Source organism: Strix uralensis, chromosome 5, assembly GCF_047716275.1.
Source record: "Strix uralensis isolate ZFMK-TIS-50842 chromosome 5, bStrUra1, whole genome shotgun sequence".
In the NCBI taxonomy this organism is placed as follows: domain Eukaryota; kingdom Metazoa; phylum Chordata; class Aves; order Strigiformes; family Strigidae; genus Strix; species Strix uralensis.
Genome location: NC_133976.1, coordinates 85,744,593 through 85,764,103, shown reverse-complemented (window position 1 = coordinate 85,764,103; position 19,511 = coordinate 85,744,593). Strand labels below are relative to the sequence as shown.

The 19,511-nt window shown below is 44.9% G+C and overlaps 2 protein-coding genes across 3 annotated transcripts in view; one reads left to right on the top strand and one right to left on the bottom strand.

Moving 5' to 3' along the window:
* Window positions 1-298: 298 nt before the first annotated feature.
* LOC141944837 (potassium voltage-gated channel subfamily KQT member 1-like) overlaps window positions 299-19,511 on the bottom strand; it is a 507,306-nt gene continuing 488,093 nt past the window's right edge. For both annotated transcript variants that reach the window (XM_074872065.1, XM_074872064.1), the window contains one exon: window positions 299-1,624. In XM_074872065.1, coding sequence (XP_074728166.1) covers window positions 1,469-1,624 — 156 coding nt within the window. In that variant the 3' untranslated portion in view covers window positions 299-1,468. The remainder of the gene's footprint in view (window positions 1,625-19,511) is intronic.
* LOC141943699 (uncharacterized) overlaps window positions 3,831-19,511 on the top strand; it is a 54,133-nt gene continuing 38,452 nt past the window's right edge. The window contains exons 1-3 of the mRNA XM_074869350.1: window positions 3,831-3,878; window positions 4,808-4,892; window positions 9,431-9,660. Coding sequence (XP_074725451.1) covers window positions 3,831-3,878; window positions 4,808-4,892; window positions 9,431-9,660 — 363 coding nt within the window. The remainder of the gene's footprint in view (window positions 3,879-4,807; window positions 4,893-9,430; window positions 9,661-19,511) is intronic.

Genomic DNA, 19,511 nt, shown 5'->3' with positions numbered 1-19,511 from the left:
AAGCTTGAATTCCCAGACACATAAACCTGGGAAAGAGTTTTAAAGGGACAGGTAATAGTTAGAAGCTAATTTGATTACATTGAAATGGACCAGTCATTGGTCCAAATAAATGCTTATTAAGGGACCAGTCTTTCAGGTTGCTTTTAAATGCAGTGCAGGCTTTGCTTCCATGGATATGAGTGGGAATAGAATATATTTAGGATTTCCCAGGAATCAGGTCTTTGCTCTGCAGACTTCTGCTCATTCAAATTGTTGGTTATGCAAATATATTAAAAAGACTTGAGTAAATAACACTGCACCCTTTTTAGCTTGGTTTATTATTTACATATTTAGCAAAAGTGTTGCATCGTCCCCTTTCTGGAGTGCCAGGTAAGATCCGTTTCACAGTGACAGTGTATCAGCCAGTGTATGCACTCGATTTACAGCCAGATTACAAGGAAAAAAAATAAAAATCTAGCATTTAAAATTATATACAGCAGTTTATTTAAACAGCGATTAACTTTCATCAACAGTATGTGCATTTCTGTTTTCTTTAAGAAACCCTGCCATTCTCAATCACAGCTGCAGCCCTCCTGCAGCACCCTGTTACTCAGCGACTTGAACCAAGGTTTACAGATATTTCACAGCCAATTACCGTACAGGTTTCTTATGTTAAAATTAAGGCAACTGGAGTCAACAACCGCTGCTGAATGAAGGTAAAAGCTTGAGAACATTTTGCATAACAGTCATCAGCGTAGCTGATAGCTATTACAGTGTTCTTGTGCAGTAAGCCTACGCAGATACTATCTCTCTTGCCTGTCTGTTCCAACATGCATCTCATCTCATTTGCAACCCTTTGCTTTAATTAGCTGAAGCCTTTGCTTCAGTCTTTCATATGTCAACCAGCCTGTGTACACTTCCATATTTTTAATCAGTAGCCTGTTGTCTTTACTTTGTCATTCGCACTAGCATATAAATCTGCCCTTCTTATGATCCTCACTGCTTGGTAGAAGTCAAAACATGCTGTTTAATTTTCCTGTTCACTGCTTTCCATTTGTTTCATGTTCAAATGCTGGCTCTTTTCCCCCTTTTGGGCATGCTGTGAGCATTAAACTTAGTGATTAAATGCCAAAAAACCAGTCCTTTTCCCCTTCCGCGCCCACAAATGGGTCATCCTAACCCTCGCTTGGATGCTTACCTCAACGGCGTGCCCTGTGTGGGTGCAGTCAGCCATGGGGCTAGCTGCATGGGACCGCCACAGGCTGGCAGAGGTTAGCTAACGATGGCTAATAAAGCAGGTGCAAAATTTATGATGTGCTCTCTTAGGGTCATGACTAGCTTCTTGTTGCTTCTTCTCATTTTTTTATTTAATCTACTACAGCAGAATAGTTCATTTCACCCACGACACAGCCGAATCCTGAGACACCAAGATTTAAAAATAACCTGATGGAAAAGAAGGAGAGGGTGACATGTGGCTGTGCTCCAGCTTTCAAATTTTCCGGTTCACTGGGGGGGAATCCGAGGTTGTCTGTAGCTCTCTGACAGGTGGGGTGGCTGGCCCTGACATCTGTGCCTGTGGCTGATCCCCAAACTGAGCCTGGAGTGTGTTCAGGATGTCATCTAGCTTCTGGTCCATCTGCGTGACCTGTTCAGGAATCAGAAAGCAGACGAGCTGTCAAATGGTTGCACGTGCTTCTGGTGAGAGGCATTCCCTGGCCAAAAGCTCTGGATGGATAAAGCCTGGCAGGGAGGGTGGGCAGATCCTCTGAGTTTTGTCTAGTCTCTTGCTCTAGAAAGATCAAATGACTCTACGAAATCACAGGGAAGGGTGTAAAACCATGTGAAGTGGCAGCAGAAGGACAGGACATTGGCGGTCTGAGGACTTGACTGCTTGAGTCAGCCATTTTGTCTCTCAGCCTTTTCCCACGGTTGCCAACTTCTCTCGGCGGTGATGCATCCTGCAAATATCTGCCCTGAAACTCTCCTTCACTCTTCGGTTTATCGTGAATGTTTTTTCCCACTACCTCTCCCAGTGCTTTACCACCCTTAGTTGTAGGACATCATGCTTTCCATTACTGTCCTGGGAAATGAAACAGCTCCCCTCCCTTCACACTGTAAATAGATGCCTCTGTGATACGTGTTACAGTCAGAGATCCTACCAGATACGGTGTTTATTCCCATGCATTGTTAGGAGGATAGCCTACTAAAAACCACATAATAATACCAATGACTTCATTAAAAAAAAAGAACAACCGTTCCATAGGAAGCTCGACATGCTAATCCCTCCTCTCATTTCTTTGTTTTCCAGCTGAAATTTCTCAGGCACGGTCCCTAGGCAGAGGAAGCTTTTCTAATTATTATTATTTTTAACCAGGGAAAGGCAAATCTGGATTTTTAAAGGGATGCTGCTCTCATACTTCCTACTGCTTTTCCAAAATTCTGGGCTTTTTTAGGAGCACCAAGCAGGCGTTATCCCTTTGCACTGCAAATGACATCCTGCTCCCCTTAGCATCAGCCAGTGGGACAGGCTGGGGACTGCTGACTGCTCTAGTTTGCTCTAAAGGCACAACTGTGGCCAGCATCATGTAAGCAACTGGGATCACTTCTAATGATGCTCGAATACAGTACAGCTTTGTGTAATAGATGAGCCCAAGAAAAATGAGCATTTTGAAGAACATTGGATGGTTCACTTTACAGTTATCTGCTGTGAAACTCTGAGCCTCTGAAAACTGTGATCTGTCCCAGTGGGTCTAATAAACTTTGATAGCAAACCTTTTAAACTGATATCAGATCTAAACTGAGCTTTCTTTAAAAAGGGAGACAGAGAGAATGAAGAGAGAGAAGGATTCCAGCCTTTTTCTATGCAAAGATAACTTCGGAAGTAGCCATTGGCAGCATTGACTGAAAGTTTAGCAGGCTGAGATTGCTTTAAAAACCAAGGCAAAGAAAATCACCTTATCCGCTTTCCCCTCCTCTGCCGTTTCTCACTCCAAGCGTTGGCTCCCCTGCGGGCCCCTCAAACCTCAAGGTACCAGGAGCTTATTCAAGTTATATCATTTTGGCAACCACTATTCTCTCCTATATACAATCTGCTGGTGGAAGGAGGAGTGGAGTATCTCTCCTACCTCATGGAGGGAGACATGTGCTCGTCTCTCTTTCATTTCTCCTTTCGTGACTGCTCTCTTCTAGTAGAAAAGCCCCTCTCCCTGCCTCTGCTTTGGTGTGGGTGCAGGTTATCTGAGGCAGTATTTTCAAGCAGTAAGGAGGGAGTATTTAGGGCATGGGTTAGGCAGCATGGCCCTTCACTATGATTTCTGCTCGAGTGCTTTCAGGCGCAGTTATGAATCACTGAACACTTCCATTGCAGCCCCCCTGGGTGGAGGGTGGTTGTGCCAGGCCTGGCTTGTGATGAGTCACAATCAAACAGCAAAAATAAGATATAAAAAAGTAGATACTGATGCTCTTTGGCCAAGGGGCAGGGACCCCGGCTGAGGCTGTGTCTGGCTGTGCAGCCGCCTCCCAGCCAGCCTGACCCCGTGTTGTCAGTAACATCTCTGCCTTTTCCCGTGTCTAACGAGCTGCTCTGAGAGAGTGGTCCATGCTGCTCTGGCAGGTCTCTCCTTCTGGTGTGGTCACCGACAGCAGCACTGACAGTGCTCTCACCTTGGGCACAACAGCTACATATTCTGCTCAGCGTTAACTTGGTTGGAAATCTGGAAGTCACTAGTGGTTTAAGGGTTAAGCAGCATGGAATTAATTTAAAAACCACAGCCTTTATTTTCTCCTCCATTCTTGAAAAGCCTGTTTGGCTGATGCTGGTAATGACTCAACAGAATCTTTCTTAAGCAGAAATGTTGCACAGAGCAGAAACTAAAGCAGAACTAATACATTACAGTAGGGTAAAAAGAGGTGTAGGCAGGGAATGGGATCAGGCAGATGAAAGATCTTTTGGGGCTTTCTTTTGTGAGGCTTTGCTGATTTTGATCTGTATGCTTGATCTTAGATAAGCTATGCCTGCATATTCCATATCATTTAAACTTGCCGTATTTCTCTGTATTTTGCCAACTCAGTGAAAGAATGTGATGGGGAGTAATTTTATGCACTTTTCTTTCCAGGAGAAAAGGAGGGTGGAGAATGTAAATATTCATTTGTAGGGAGGGAAAATGAGAAATTCATACATAAGGGAGTAGATTACACTACACTTCTGTCACACCTTCCACACAAGGATCTGCAAACATTTCCTGAACATTAGCAAATGAAGCTGCTCAGTTCTCCTGTGTCAACTGTATGCATGGGAGGGTTTTAATGATAATTTTTGAGATTAGAAGCAGGACCCTGCAAAATTAAGCAACCCATAAGAAGATGTGGTCAGTGGCAGACCTCTTCTAATCCTTAGCTTTGTATTTTAAATACAGGCTCAAGCCACTGCTTTCTGGCTTCAGATGCTCTAAAATATGCCTTACTTTGAACATGCAACTAGACTTGTAAAACTTTAGTCAGAAAGACAAATTCTTAAGTACCTTGTCAAATCAGAGCCTATTAAAAAGGGGTCAAATTTAGAGGCTGGTTAACCGTGATTAAGGAGGGGCAAAAGGAGAGCTGGGGACACTTCAGGGCTTGATTGAAGTCAGCAGGATGATTTGCAGGATTAGAAGACTTTTCACATGGTTGAAGGTTTTTCACAAGAGAGTCCTGGTTTTAGGTTTCTCCAACACCACCTAGCAGCTATTACTTTCCTTAAGCCCAAACGGAACGAGTTGCCGTTTTTGAGTAACACACCCAGGCAAGTGCGTGGGCAAAGGGTTAAATTGTGCAACATGTTTTTCAGCTGAGTAAAGTGAGAAGCCATCCAGGGCTGGCTGCAGAGTTTCCAGAGAGATGTGATACAGCCCTCGCAGGCTTGGTGGAGACAGGTGAGTTTGGCAGCTGTCCATGGGCAAATGGCAACAAAACTTCTGTTCTCCCACATCACAAAAGCGCTCCGGAGACGATCTATAAAATTGTTAAAATGCTTTTATATCCTTTCAACTGTCCTGTAGAAAGGAGACTTGCAAAAGCAGTTTAAAATATTACACTGTTGTTATTGGGGCTATGAGGTGAGCTGAAGGAGTGTTGAAATGTATATTCATTTTAACATCCCCCTGTGAAAGGGGGCTGGACTCCATGGTGACATGCAGGACTGTTAGACAAAGAAAATGTCTTGCAACCAGCTCCAGTGAGTCACAGCAAGCCATGAAGGGGAACTGGGTCACTCAACCTGTGGGATGCAGGGTGTCCCTGCCCTTCACCTTGAGCTCCAGGGTGACTTTCAATAGCTATGTGCTGTTTGAGGCTGCTTTTGAGCCTGTGTTTGTGAAAGCTGGTGTCTCTAAATACCTCTTTTTACCTCGGTGGGCTCCTGCTGAAGAAATGCCTTTGAGGAGAAGGGGACCCTACGAATGGCAGCAGCATGGAGGAGGAGGGCTGGATCATGCTGGGGATTTGCCACATGCTGGACAGATTCCTAACTGCCCTGAGAGCTTTCTTTCTGACATGTTTTGCACACGCACACCATAAACAAAACGCATGTGTGGAAAACTGAATTGGAGTAGCCACATGGTCTCCCCCAAATCCTCGCACTTTAAGCCAGAAAAATCCCTCCCCTCAGGTTTTGCCTATCTTTTTAATATGATTTCTGGAGGCTGGGAAAGCCAGTATCAATTATGTGCACAACACACTGACTTGAACTATTTCCAGAGGAGTAGCAGAAGGGGAAGATGGTCTGATGGAGCACTCAAGTAAATCTGTAAACCCACAAACATGCTCATATGTTGCTAAGTAGGCGGAGCTTTGTATCAAAAGCTCCCATAAATCAAATAAAGTTCCTGTCACCTCCTTAAGGCTCTGCTCTCTCCCTGTCTGTAGCAGTCTTACATAAACTGATCAAAATGGCTGAGCTGTACGACCTTCATGCAGTTGTCTGCAACATGTCTGGGCTGCTGGTACCGGGGGTGCAGCATGAAATGGAGGAGGGAGAGAAGACAGCCCAATTTGTGTTACCAATCAAAATGTCATGGAGCAACAGCAAGTTCTGCTTTTGGTTAAGCTGGATTGACTTTGGCTTCCTGTTTGCCTCACTCAAGTGGGGAAAACTAGGAAGCTGTGCCCACAGGATAGCCCAAGGTGTGGCAGCAGGGGTGGAGGACTGGAAGAGACACTGCATTGTTGAGCCCCATCCCCTGTTATCGGAGCCGCTTTTGTTCTGGAAGCCCCACAAGACATACAGGCTTCCTCTCCTCGACGTGCAGCCCTCAACCCACAACAAACCTAAGCAAACCCAAGCACAGATGGCCAAGAGCCACCAAAGCACAGTGGGCCACAGTAGGCAAGCAAGGGCATTCCCAGAGTCTCTGCAAGGTGTTATGTGATATTTTTCCAGCTGACACTGAAAAGTCAACCACATCTGGGGCCAGAGCTGCTGTGGCGATGCAAACACAAGATCCCAGCCTAGGGTTTCCAAACCACCGGAGTCCTGAGCTCAGTCCACTGAACACCTCTCCTCTAGCAGTGGCTCAACTCTTGGGCTTACAGGTTTACCACCGTGTAGACATGTCCCCCCAAGACCCTACCTTTTCCTCTATTTCCAGCCTTTGCTGCAGCTCCTGTCTCCCAAGGTAGCTAAAATGAAGCAGGATCCACTCACTGCAGCTCTGACTTAGGAACACTTGATCTGAGGGCTTTAACACCAACCACTTGGAAAAGAGTCATCTGATGGGTAGGGTTTATTTTGTATGGAGAGAAGAATGTATGTGAACCTTTGTCTGCCATGAGCTATTCTACCTGCATGTACTTATTTCTGAATATTCTCAGCTTGTTATCTGTGATAGGTCACCTAAGGTCTAGTTCACAGGAGAAAATGGTATTAATTTAGTAAAATCAGATGTGATTTAGTTGAACGAGCGCAATCCATTTTATGGATGCTTCCATTTCTGACTCATGTAACATATTGGTTTATCTTAAGCTCGTTATCCAGAAATTCGTGTCATTTTCTCATGTTGACCAGGTCTGTCACATGATTTTACTCCTCATACCAGATGGTGGACTGATTTGATTAGATGCTGTAAAGCCTATGTTTAGCTTTATATGCACAGCTGGTCTTGTAGCTTCTCTCTGCCTATAGTTATACCCAATTATTCAAACATGCTAATTGCCTATTGTACGGTTCAAAGTCTGAATTGTTTATTTTAGGAATTGCTTTATTTTTTAGCATGTCCCTGAGTGGATTTATTGCTGTCCAGAGACTGATGATTCTGGGAAGGGAAATCTTTTCTCTATAGCACTGCATGCAAAACTGCCTCCCTCTCACTTTGTTCCTTGCTAGAGAAATTTCACTGAGGTGAAATGCTGAAGCCACTGAAACATTTTTTTTATTTTTAGCATGGCCATACAATGCAAATGTTGATGTAGCCTGTTGGTCTGTGAGGAAGCAAATGGCCACACCAGCCATAGAGACCATGACTCACTTGAGGAGATTTCTCTTGTGCAAGGTGCAGGTCTAGTGCAGCCTCTGTGAGCCTGGTCCAACAAAGTGCTTATGGATGTGATAGCTTGAAGCATGTAAAGAGTCTTGCTGAGTTCACCAAATATTTAAGTGCTTTGCTGGACTGGAGCCAGAATGGTCAACAGTTTGCAAGACTATACCTTTAGGATAAGCTTTTGGAGTCTCCTAAAGTACTCATACACACATACGTACAGAAATATATCTACATCACCATTTTTCAAGTCTCTGAGGAGTGATAATTGGCATCTACCACGGCATCCTTCATGAAATAACTTTGGCATTCTTATTAGCAGAGAACTAACAGCTTGTCTCTCCTCTTAAAACAACAAGAGGGCTTTGACGAACAGGCTCCCATTAATTGACTGTTTTTGGGATGAGTTGTAACAAATTTGCAATTGGCCTCAATCATAAAATGATGCTGTATCCCAAAGGATACAGCACATACACAGGAAAACATCTCACTGTGGTATGTCAATGTCTTGTAGCCAACTGCCAGCACTCCTTGCCCCAACACTGAGCCGTGCAGGTCCTCGCTTCGTTCTGATGAGGGTGTAAACAGCACAGAAAGACCAGTTTCAGTCAATAGGAGCTTTTGTCACTAACCTCAAAGGTTAGGTAAACAGGTACATGAGTAGAAGCTACACAAAGCCCATTTCCATGGCAGCCTGTTGTTCTGGCAGATGCAACTCTCCATGAACACCAAAAATTATAGAAACCACCAGACTGTCTTGTCTGACTTATTCCGTGTACCCCTTAGCAGATATCGGTTGTTTATTTTCATTCCATGAAACTTATCTAGATAAGTCCACAATTTTCCAGGCCTCCCTTCCTTTATCCCAAACATCCCCACCCATTCTTAGGTCAGGTGTTATAACCTTTGGTGGCCTAGAATATAGTAATCTTTATTTTAAGTATAGCTTCATTTATTTTGGTTTCCATCTACCTTTCCTGTTTAAATGAAAACACAAATGTCTATCCCTCTGTACTTTGTTCCTGGGGTATTTCCTGCCAGTACCCTTTTGGGGAGCATTATATTTTTATATTTCCTATGCCACAGTTGCACTGATGAACCTCTGCAGTAAGACCTGTGGCTGTGGTTGCTGCTTCTGGTGTAAGATGTTTGTGTAATCGCCAAGCAACTCTCAAGAGTTCAGCCCTGGGTTTCTAAAGCAGGCCTGGTCAGCATGCAGATTATATTAGCAGTGTTACTGCTTTGGGGAAGGTCTGATTTTTATTTTTTTTTTTAAATGAATCCTGGCTTCCTAAGCAAATGAGGTTTAGCTGATGATGTATCTGTGTATATGTTGCCACAGCAGCTTTGGAATAAGCTGGCCAGCTTCAGACACATTTGCCAGAGAAACAGAGTCCTTACAGATAAAGTTTGGACAGATTTCTGAAAGTCTGGCACTTGTGCAGAAGACAGACATCCAAATTAGTGCCTCATTGAAGGAAGGGCAGAAGAGGAAGGTGAACTGTATTATTAGACCCCGGAGAATCCACACAGGATGCCCTGACCACAGGAAAAGCTTTATTCAGCTCTTGCCCCTTATTAGCCTCGGATAATCAACCACAAAATACAGAGCCACAGGAAACCAGGCAGCATAATTTCTACTGCTCCCAGAAGTACTTGTTTGTAGCTGAAGAAATTCAAGTGGTGCCACTCTTTGAGTGGACACAACGGTAACCTTCCACAGCCACCGTTATGCAGGAGCACTCGGCTGCTGGCTGTGCTGTAACTGCTGTGGGAGTTTGTCTCATTCTAGCTATTTGCACATGCACCTGTGTGTTTGCAGCCAGTGCTTTGAAACGGTTGGTTTTTTCCCCTGATTTTCCCCCGGTAGGTAGATCAGGTTTTGTAGAACTCTCTTTCTCCTGATTTACATACATAAATGGTTATTTTTGTTGTTGCAGGACCTTTCATTCTTCACCCTCCTCCAGATCCTGCTCAGATCCTCCCTGTAATCTTGCCATCTCTCTTTGCGACATCGCTCTTCAGCCACACCCTGGATGACGCACTGCCATTTTTCAGCTCATTATACTGTGTGGCTACAAGTCCTGCTGCAAAACCAGCGTGGAAAGAAACAACACACAAAAATAACAAAGCTAGTCCAGCCTCAAAGGTGGATATGCAGCTACTGCGTGTGAGTCACACCTTAATTTCACAATAAAGCAATCTTGGAATTCATGCTCCAAGATGCTGATTAATTTAATTTTTAAATCTCTAAACAGTACTGGACAGAGAGAAACAAGAAAAAGAAAATGCAGCACTGAGTATTTAAATGGTGCCAGAGGAGCACTGCGAAAGAAGTGACCTTAGACTTTCACTAGATGGATGCGATAAGCGCAGCATTTTAGATGGGTGTGATGAACTTAATGTTTGTGCCTCACCTAACCCTTTGAAGAGATGGTATCAAGCCTTCTACGCTCGGATTGTTTTGCCTTTACTTTTGCTTTTTTGAGCTCTATTAAATCTCCTCCATGAGAACAAAATCTAACCCCACCAGCCTCGTGGCTAGATAGGCTTCACCAGTCCCTGTAATGCAGAGGAGACTTTGGACTATGCTGCAGCTCAGCTGTTTTTTTTCTTCTCAGATTAGTTGCAAGGATTACTTACTGATACTGAAATGAGTGGCTGAATTCACTTAATACAGGCCTACCAACCTGACAGCTAGCTAAGGTAGCACCTAGTTAACAAAGCTGATGGACTGTGTATGACAAGGTAACATTTATATGCTTTAACACAAGTATTGATACACAACTGCCCTTCATCAACACTCACACACACAAAGCTTTACTTCAGATTATCAGTCCATCTTTTCTTATAGATTGGCAAGAAAGGCAAAGAGGGAGGGAGGGAGGGAGGGAGTGTTATTACTGGGAAGAGAACAGGCATTATGGTGATGGCGATCTAGATAGCAAGACATGTAGGTACTAGAAAAGTTCCAGGCAGTTCTTGTAGGACTAGACCAGGACTTCATAAACCCAAGCTCCAGTCTACTCCCCAGCACAGCCTTGCACTGAGGACAAGTAACATCCTGGATGAGCCTCATCAATATTTGTTAACCACATGGATGAAATAATCTGCCATTTCTTATCTTTCTGACATGAAATCACATGAAATTGGATAGGTTTGAGTCTTGGTACAAAACAGAAGACACAGACCTACAAAAGATAAGAGTAATCTAGAATGGGGACTGAAACGTTGGCTGTAGGAAGGAACTAAGTTGTATTGGAAAAAAGGTCAGTTCCTGTTGGAAGAGGATGGGAGGAGAGAAGATGGTGGTGCTCCTTTGTGGTTCCTACCGTTGTTTTTTTGAGGATTGAAATGGACGTGGCAGAGCAAGGCTGGAAGTGTGGCACGGTGGTCATGCCAGGGAAAAAAAATTAATCAGGAAGAAAAAGGACTATTGTCTGGAGATCAGAAGGTGTCATTGGGAAGCCACCGTCTGGGCTTCTACTTTCAGCTCCATGAAAGAATCGTCATACTGTTTTAGCTAAATCCTACAGCAAAACTAAGGGCTGGTCTGTGCACAAATTTGTGCTGATGTCAGGAAATCAAGCCTACAACATGTCTTTTGTTGTTCCAGGGGAACCTGTGCCTGGACACTCATTTTGATGTGCCCTATTTCAGTGAAAGCGATGAAGTAAGCTTGATAGGAGCTAACTCATAGGGTCCTGGAAAGTGAAAACTGTACCTTTGTACTATGCGCTGTTGAAAAGGGCGAATGAAAACTTCTGCCCTTATTTCTTCTCTACTCTGCATGAGAGAAGTCTCTAGGGTCACCTTTACGTAACAAGTTCGCTGAAACTCTCACACCCTTTGAAGGATGCCGCGAGCCTTGCTTAACGCACACAACACAATTTGAGGAAGAAGCTACAGAAGCACAACGCGGTGTTATGTATTTAAATCATGAGGATTACAAAACACCACTGCTCGCTCATTAAAACACAGAAACCCAGAGCAAGTAAAATATTATCAGACAGTGCTGATTGAGGGCGTAGCCGTTCTTGATTCTTACTGATTCAAACATGCTTTGCGGAACCCTTTGGTTTTAGCCTGTCTGGTTTATCTGTCATTTGATGGATTTTGCTAGCTTGCTTGTGTATACCAGGCCTGATTAACAGCGCTACCACACACATACTTTTAATGAATTCTTGAAAAAGTCACGGCGAGTGGGTGGACTCTGGACTGTCTGGTCTGGTTTTGCAGCCGCAGTGACCTGACGTTTTGGGTGTCTGTCTGTCTGTTCAGTCATACCACGCCACAGCATTCGGTCCCAGATCAGCAAAAGCCACAGGCATAAACTATGCAGGAAAAGCAACTACGCAGCAAGAAACGGTTCATGACTTGAGCTGAGATTGCTCAGCACCTGGAAGGGTCTGAGCAATACGTGGGGTGTGACAGCATAAATCAGTGCATAAAGTGGCTACAGCTACAGTAACTGTGGATGCAGAGCATCACGAGAGGTTGCAGGGAGAATGAATTTGACTGGATTTGTCTTTTTTCTCCTTCCCAAGCTGGAGAATTAATTGCATAATATGTTCTGTAGCTAAAGAGATGTCCATGGGCATTTAAAACACTGACTGAGAATAGGACACTGAGTAAAGCAGATTTTCCAAATCCAGGATCTCAGTGGTGGATGTTTTCCACTTCTTTTGTGCTTGAAAAATAACAGAGAATTTTGAAAAATCAGCATGGCTACCTCCCCAGGGGAGACTCAAATAAAGCATTAATTAAAGTAAAGAAAGGGAGGTGTCTTATTTGAACTCTGCTGAGCTGGATGGATTACCTATGAAAGCTGGCATTGACAGGACAGCTGTATGAAGAAGCCTGTGGCAGAAGTACCGGTGTCTTATACAAACAACAGGAGACAGGGCGGGAGACGCAAAGCCATAATTGCCAGATAGATTTCTTCCTCATGAGGCATATGCTAAGTCAGCAGAAACCTGCTTCAGCTTTCTGTTGCAAGGCACTGCACTGTTAATTAAGGAAAAAAAAAAAAAGCTGGTTATACCTACTGTCACTCTTACAGCTCTTTAGCCTTATACTGCAGGGAATACTGCTGGGGAGAAGAGTATTATAGATCTTGGTTGAAGAAACAATCATTTTTCTCTTGCATGTCTCTTCTTTTTCATATATCATTGCAGAGGAAGAGCGCAGCAATAAAAAGGGACATGTATTAACATGAACATTGAGGTGTAGGAATATAAGAATGGCCTGGTGAGATTTCACTGTCCCAGCATTTAGTAAAATAATTTAAACTGGTGCTGCAGCTTAATTAAGATTTGGGGTTACAGGCTTTTTTGAGGTTCTAAAGGTAGAACTGAAAAGCCATGGAGGTCTTTATGCAACTTTCTGCCGTGGGGCAAAACAGAGTTTTTCAGGTCAATAAGCTAAAATTCATTACTAAAATAGGTACCTGTTGGGACTACAGACAACCCCACAGATTTAATTGCTGAGCTTCACATCTACTTGCTCTTTTATTACTTTTACTCACCATGAACTATGACTTTGATTGACTAACTCAATCTATAATATGTCTAAGACATATTGAAAAATGCCTGGGTTATTTGTTGTTCTGCAGTGTTTCTTGTCCCTTCAGAGCAAGCTTGTTTAACACCATAGGCAAATAGCTATCAGTGAGAAGAAAAATAAGATATCTATCTTTTTGCTAATTAATACTTTAGAAAGGTTTCACGTAGGAGAGCTGCCTCCAGCCTGGATCCCTGAGCCATGGATGCCTCCTCCTCCACGCTTAAATGACTCTTTTACTGCTTGCAGGTTACACAGGAACAGAGGAAAAAAGCAAAAGCCCTAAGTGAACCAGGGTCACGCTCTGTGCTCTATCTGAGGCACTGTGCACCCCATCAAAAAAGCCGGGGTTCTTCGCCCTGCTTTCCCTTACCTCTGGTATAGTCAGCTGAAATGTCCACGGTAAGGCACACAGCTGCTTTTTTTTAGGAATTTGAGCTAAGTTTTTAATTACTGTTAATAAGAAAGTGGATTTTCTATCGTGCAAAAAGATTCAAAACAAAAAAACATCCTCCAGAACCCCAGACCATGCCAAACCTGGGTAAAAGCAAATAATTTCTTTGCCATGAAATCTAAACTTTTCCCTTTATAATAATAATAATTTGCAGAAGACAAAAATCACTGTGAAATACATGCCCCCACAACTTTTCATTTTCAAAACACTGAAATACCTCCATTCAGATCTTCACTTGTTCTAACTTATTGTTTCTAAAAAGTTCATCAAAATCAATATGATTTTTTGTAGTATGGCAGATCCTGCAAATTTTGCCAGGGAAGACGCATTTTGATGTAAAAACTCCTGCCAGCTCTAGTTCAAACACTTGTGACTTCGCATACGCCAAAAGTGCACGTGGTGTTGCACAGGAGCCAGCCTCACTTGCACAGCCTATGGAGAACTCTGGGACACCTGCAAGTCACGAGCCAGGAAGTCTCTACTCCCCTGAGTTGTTGGATGCTGTGGTAGGGGCAGCGGGCATGTTGATCTGGGTACTCCCCTCCTCTCCTGGTGATGGAGAGAGATGTTCTCACCTCCTCTCCCTGGCCAGCCTGCACTAGCTGCCTGCTGCTCTTCATCACAGGCAAGGAGTGGAAATGGCTTGATCCAAAATACTTTTGTACAATGTATTTATTGACAACCAGCTATTTAAAAAGCTCTCCTATACCCTGCTAGTGCCAGGTGGAGTCACAGAATCACAGAATTGTCTAGGTTGGAAAAGACCTTGAAGATCATCTAGTCCAACCATTAACCTAACATTGACAGTTCTCAACTACACCAGATCCCTAAGCGCTATGTTGACCCTACTCTTAAACACCTCCAGGGATGGGGACTCCCCCCCTGTCCTGGGCAGCCCATTCCAACACCCAACAACCCCTTCTGCAAAGAAATATTTCCTAAGAGCCAGTCTAACCCTGCCCTGGCGCAGCTTGAGGCCATTCCTTCTTGTCCTGGCGCTTGTTCCTTGGGTCAAGAGACTCATCCCCCCTCTCTGTACCCTCCTTTCAGGGAGTTGGAGAGGGCCATGAGGTCTCCCCTCAGCCTCCTCTTCTCCACACTAAACCCCCCCAGTTCCCTCAGCCGCTCCCCATCACACCTGTGCTCCAGACCCTGCACCAGCTCCGTTGCCCTTCTCTGGACACGCTCGAGTCATTCAATGGCCTTTTTGGAGTGAGGGGCCCAAAACTGAACACAGTCATCGAGGGGCGGCCTCACCAGTGCCGAGTCCAGGGGTCAGATCCCTTCCTTGTCCCTGCTGGCCACGCTATTGCTGATACAAGCAGGATACCATTGGCCTTCTTAGCCACCTGGGCACACTGCTGGCTCATGCTCAGCCGGCTGTCAATCAACACCCCCAGGTCCCTCTCTGACTGGCAGCTCTCCAGCCACTCCTCCCCAAGCCTGTAGCGCTGCTGGGGGTTGTTGTGGCCCAAGTGCAGCACCCGGCATTTGGCCTTATTGAAACTCCTACAGTTGGCCTCAGCCAATCGCTCCAGCCTGTCCAGATCCCTCTGCAGAGCCTCCCTACCCTCGAGCAGATCAACACTCCCACCCAACTTTGTGTCATCTGCAAACTTACTGAGGGTGCACTTGATCCCCTCGTCTAGAGCATCAATAAAGATGTTAAACAGGAGTGGCCCCAAAACGGAGCCCTGGGGGACACCACTTGTGACCGGCCGCCAACTGGATTTAACTCCATTCACCACCACTCTTTGGGCCCGGCCATCCAACCAGTTTTTTACCCAGCAAAGCGTGTGCCCATCCAAGCCTCGAGCAGCCAGTTTTGCCAGGAGAATGCTGTGGGAAACGGTGTCAAAGGCCTTACTAAAGTCAAGGTAAACAACATCCACAGCCTTTCCCTCATCCAATAAGCGGGTCACCCTGTCGTAGAAGGAGATCAGGTTTGTCAAGCAGGACCTGCCTTTCATAAACCCATGCTGACTGGGCCTGATCATCTGGTTGTCCCGCATGTGCTGTATGATGGTACTCAGGATGAGCTGCTCCATCAGCTTCCCGGGCACCGACGTCAAGCTGACAGGCCTGTAATTTCCCGGATCATCCTTCCGACCCTTCTTATATATGGGCGTCACATTGGCCAATTTCCAGTCTGTCCTGTAACCATCCCCTGGGTACAGGGCTTCCCCCAGCCAGGGGAGGCTCTTACTCTCCCCATCTGTCTGATTTTGGCCCTGGTACATGGTGTTGCACCACTTGGGCCGTTTGGCTGCATAAGCATCATCACTATTTTGGGGCTGGAACCCTTCACCTCTATCCTCAGCCCTTACAAAAGAGGCAGAGGGGACCAGGACCCATGTGTGGACCATTTAATGGCTTTAAACTGCAACAGGGGAGGTTCAGACTGGACATTAGGAAAAAATTTTTCCCAGAAAGAGTGGTCAGACAGTGGAATAGGCTGCCCAGGGAGGGGGTGGAGTCACCATCCCTGGATGTGTTTAAGGGTTGTTTGGATGAGATGTTGGGGGATATGGTGTAGGGGAGAACTTTGTAGAGTCGGGCTGATGGTTGGACTCGATGATCCCAAGGGTCTTTTCCAACCTGAATGATTCTGTGATTCTATGTGTGCAAGGGGGGTAACAGCGAAGGCTTGCATGTCCATGCTGCCAGCCAAAACACCGTGCCTCCCCCAGCCTTCTGCTCATCATTTCCTTCCCAATGGGCTCCCCCAGGGACTCAGGCGAGCAAGGCAAGGGACTACTTGGTTGAAGGCAGTTGCAGTGCTACATCCCAGGGCAGGGCAAACTCTTCGGCGCATGATTTCAGACACGGTTCTGTTTACCCGCAGCAATTGGGCACTGCCAGCAAATGTGGCAATCTGAAATACGGTTTTAAAGATGGCCATAGCGCTCATGAGTGGATCTGCATGAGCAGCCAGGGAAGATTAAATCCTCTTGTTAGCCACAGGGCAGCGTGGTGTGGCAATTAGTATGTTAAGCAGAGCTGAGAGAGACTTTTGTAATGAAACCGAAAACTTGGCTGGCCCCCAAAATCTGCAAAGGTTCAAGAACCTTTCAGTAAACCTGGATTGAGCCTTGGCAGATTTATAATTTCAAGGAGGAACCGTTAAAAACACTCTGGTTTGTGCACGATTTTGAGCCCAGACCCGGCCACACTTGGCACTTCGGGAGTTTTGCTTTGGGTTTTTTGCATACAAATCCAAAACACAATGTAGACTCAGCAGGGAGGAACCGATGCAAACCAAAACTGCTGAGTTTTGCACAGCTCTAATTATAATCTCTTCACAGTCCTGGTTTTATTTATTATTGTTTGTACTGTGGTAGCAGCGCAGGGCTCCAACCGGCTTCGGGGCCGCGCTGTGGTAGGTGTTGCAAAAGCAGAAGAAGGAGGCAGGATCCCCGGCCCGAAAAGTTTATAATCCAAATAAACAAAAAAGATAAAGAATGAGGGAAAGACATAAAACACGTAAGCAAAATGATTAGGGGGTGTTGGCAAGACGACCACTTTTCTTAGCGTCTCACCCACACATAAAATCGTGTCTGTTTGCCCTGTAAACTCTTTGGGGTCAGGGCCATGTTTTCCAAAATGTGGAGGGAGATGGGATGTGAGAAATGAGTGGAGAAACAAAGGTGCTGGGTGACAGCAGCAGGATCTGCAGCCCACAGGGCAGCCCCGACGGATTTCGGCAGCGAGGTGGGAGCGGGGCGCAGGCGATGGGGAGAGTGGCAGGGGCGACAAAGGAGACAGACAGCACTCCCTAGCTTGGGTCAGGTCAGAAAACCCATCAACCTGGGTTTTCTGGCACCACAACAACCTGGGACAAATCACTGGGCTGCTCCGTGCTGCAGTTTCCTCTTAGGGTTGAGCAGGGCTAAAAATATTTCCCTATATGGCATAATTCTTCCTTGATGTAAACTGCTTTGAGATACTCAGGTGAAAGGTGCTAGAGGAATGCAAAGATTTATTTTTCATAAACCTCCTCACATATTCTTTTCACTGCCAAGTCAAGGCCTGAAGCCAGGAATTTTAGAGATGCATACATCTCTCTGACTATATATATATATATATGTGTGAATATAAAAATATATTTATGAAAGAGGCCAAGGTGTATTTTTTAGAAACGAAGCCTTAAGTTAGATTTCCTAAATCTATATATAGGAACTTAAATGAACAGCCAGATTTAAAATCAGGACTCTTACTGCTTCTTTAAAACTGAGTTCAGGAGTCTAGCTATAAGTTCTTACTTGAAAATGTTTAGCCACAAGCTAGCTGGAAATTTCATATCTTAAAAGAAGTTTGTAATGTCTGGGTTGTTGGTTTTTTTTGTTTTTTTTTTTCTTCTTCTAGGATTTAGGTGAAGGTTTGGGCCAGCTATTTTATTCCAATTATTCACCATTCTGCAACTATTAATTAAAACAAACAGCTCTCTGAAGCTATTTCTCACAATGGGGAAGATTTATATCTTGAAACTGAAGCCTGTTTTCTCACTGCGTCTATTTTCTACACTGCGTAAACATCCAAGTTTGTTATTGAAGCAATCACCAGCGCGAGCTCTCAGAGCTCCTTGCCAGCCTTGTGATATTTATTGTTTGTTAAGCCCCAGCTCCTGGCGTGAAGCGATTAGATGAGAACCTCGGCTTGCAGTTAAAAAAAAAATGATGTAACTTTGCGCTGGACCACAGGGTCGGTGAGAGAAATGGGAAAACATGAGCAGAATGTATAGTCAAGGGTCCAAACATCAGAAAGACGGGCAAAGAAGAAAACTCCACATGTATTATTATTTTTAAAGCCTAAGGACTCTTAAGCCAACCTCCCCCTTATAATTTGGAAGGGGGGGGCTGACTCATGGCTTCTGACTGCCAAGGCATGGCCGTGGCAGGGGTTACTCATCGTCTTATAGCTGCCCAGAGGTTTCTCACCGAGGGGCTGCTCACCCCTCTGCTGAGCTGCACGTGTTTGTTATCGCTGGGTGTTGGGCTCCTGCCACTTTTTTTTTTTTTTTTTCCCCTCCCCCTTTTAAAACAGCTTTACTGAGGCATTCGTTTATGAAAATATCCTGCGCAAGGAATTACACGGAGTTGGCAAATAGAGACAATAGGTCAATTCCTGGCCCTTCCAAATCTGACAGGATCCCTCTAGCTTTCAAAAACAGAAGAAAAACAGAACTATTAAAAAGTCTCAGCTGCCAAATAGTCAGTAAGTCTATAACAATGTAAAGAAAATGTAAACATTATATGATGAAATGCATTTTTTAAAAAGCCCTCTTTTCTCAGCAGTTAGATGGGCTTTATATACAATGGGAAGATTCATTCCTGAAGGTAGCTCCAGCATATGAAACAAACCCCTACATATCAGTCTAAAAGATCTATTCTACATGAAACAGCAACTGAGGCATCGCCTTTACCTTGGGAAAAGCTCATTCAGCCTTCTGATTTATGAAGGCTGTACTTCTCCCTGCTCTGCTCCCTGCCTCGCCGTGCCCACAAACCCTCTGGGGAGAGGAGAAAAATACGTCTGCAGTGAAGGAACCTAGCTATTACCAGTGGAACTAAAGTACATTAATAATGGAAAACCAATGCGAAGAGCACAACAAAAACACAAGCAGGAGAAAAATGAGCATGTTTGTGTGTGGAAAAAATAGCTATACAAGGTCATGGTTTAAGACATGAGAAGGTCTGGCGTGCATTGTTCACCAAGCTATGGATGGGAGCTGGGGACACAAGTAGGGGTCCATAGCCAGCTCCAGCCAGACCCTGAGCCCACCCATGCCTGCAGGCATGGGAGTGAGCACGAAGAGCAGCCCCCTCTGTTTTCTCACTGTTACAGCTCTGAGGAAAGGTCCTGTTGACACCCAGGGTAATGCCGTGATGTTTTCTACCCAGTTTCTTCTCCACATGGTGGGATCTGAGCTGGACATACTGGTATTGGTTCTGAATGAAGTGCCTGCTTATGAGGGGTTGGGTGCTTGGGAGGATAGGGAAGATGAT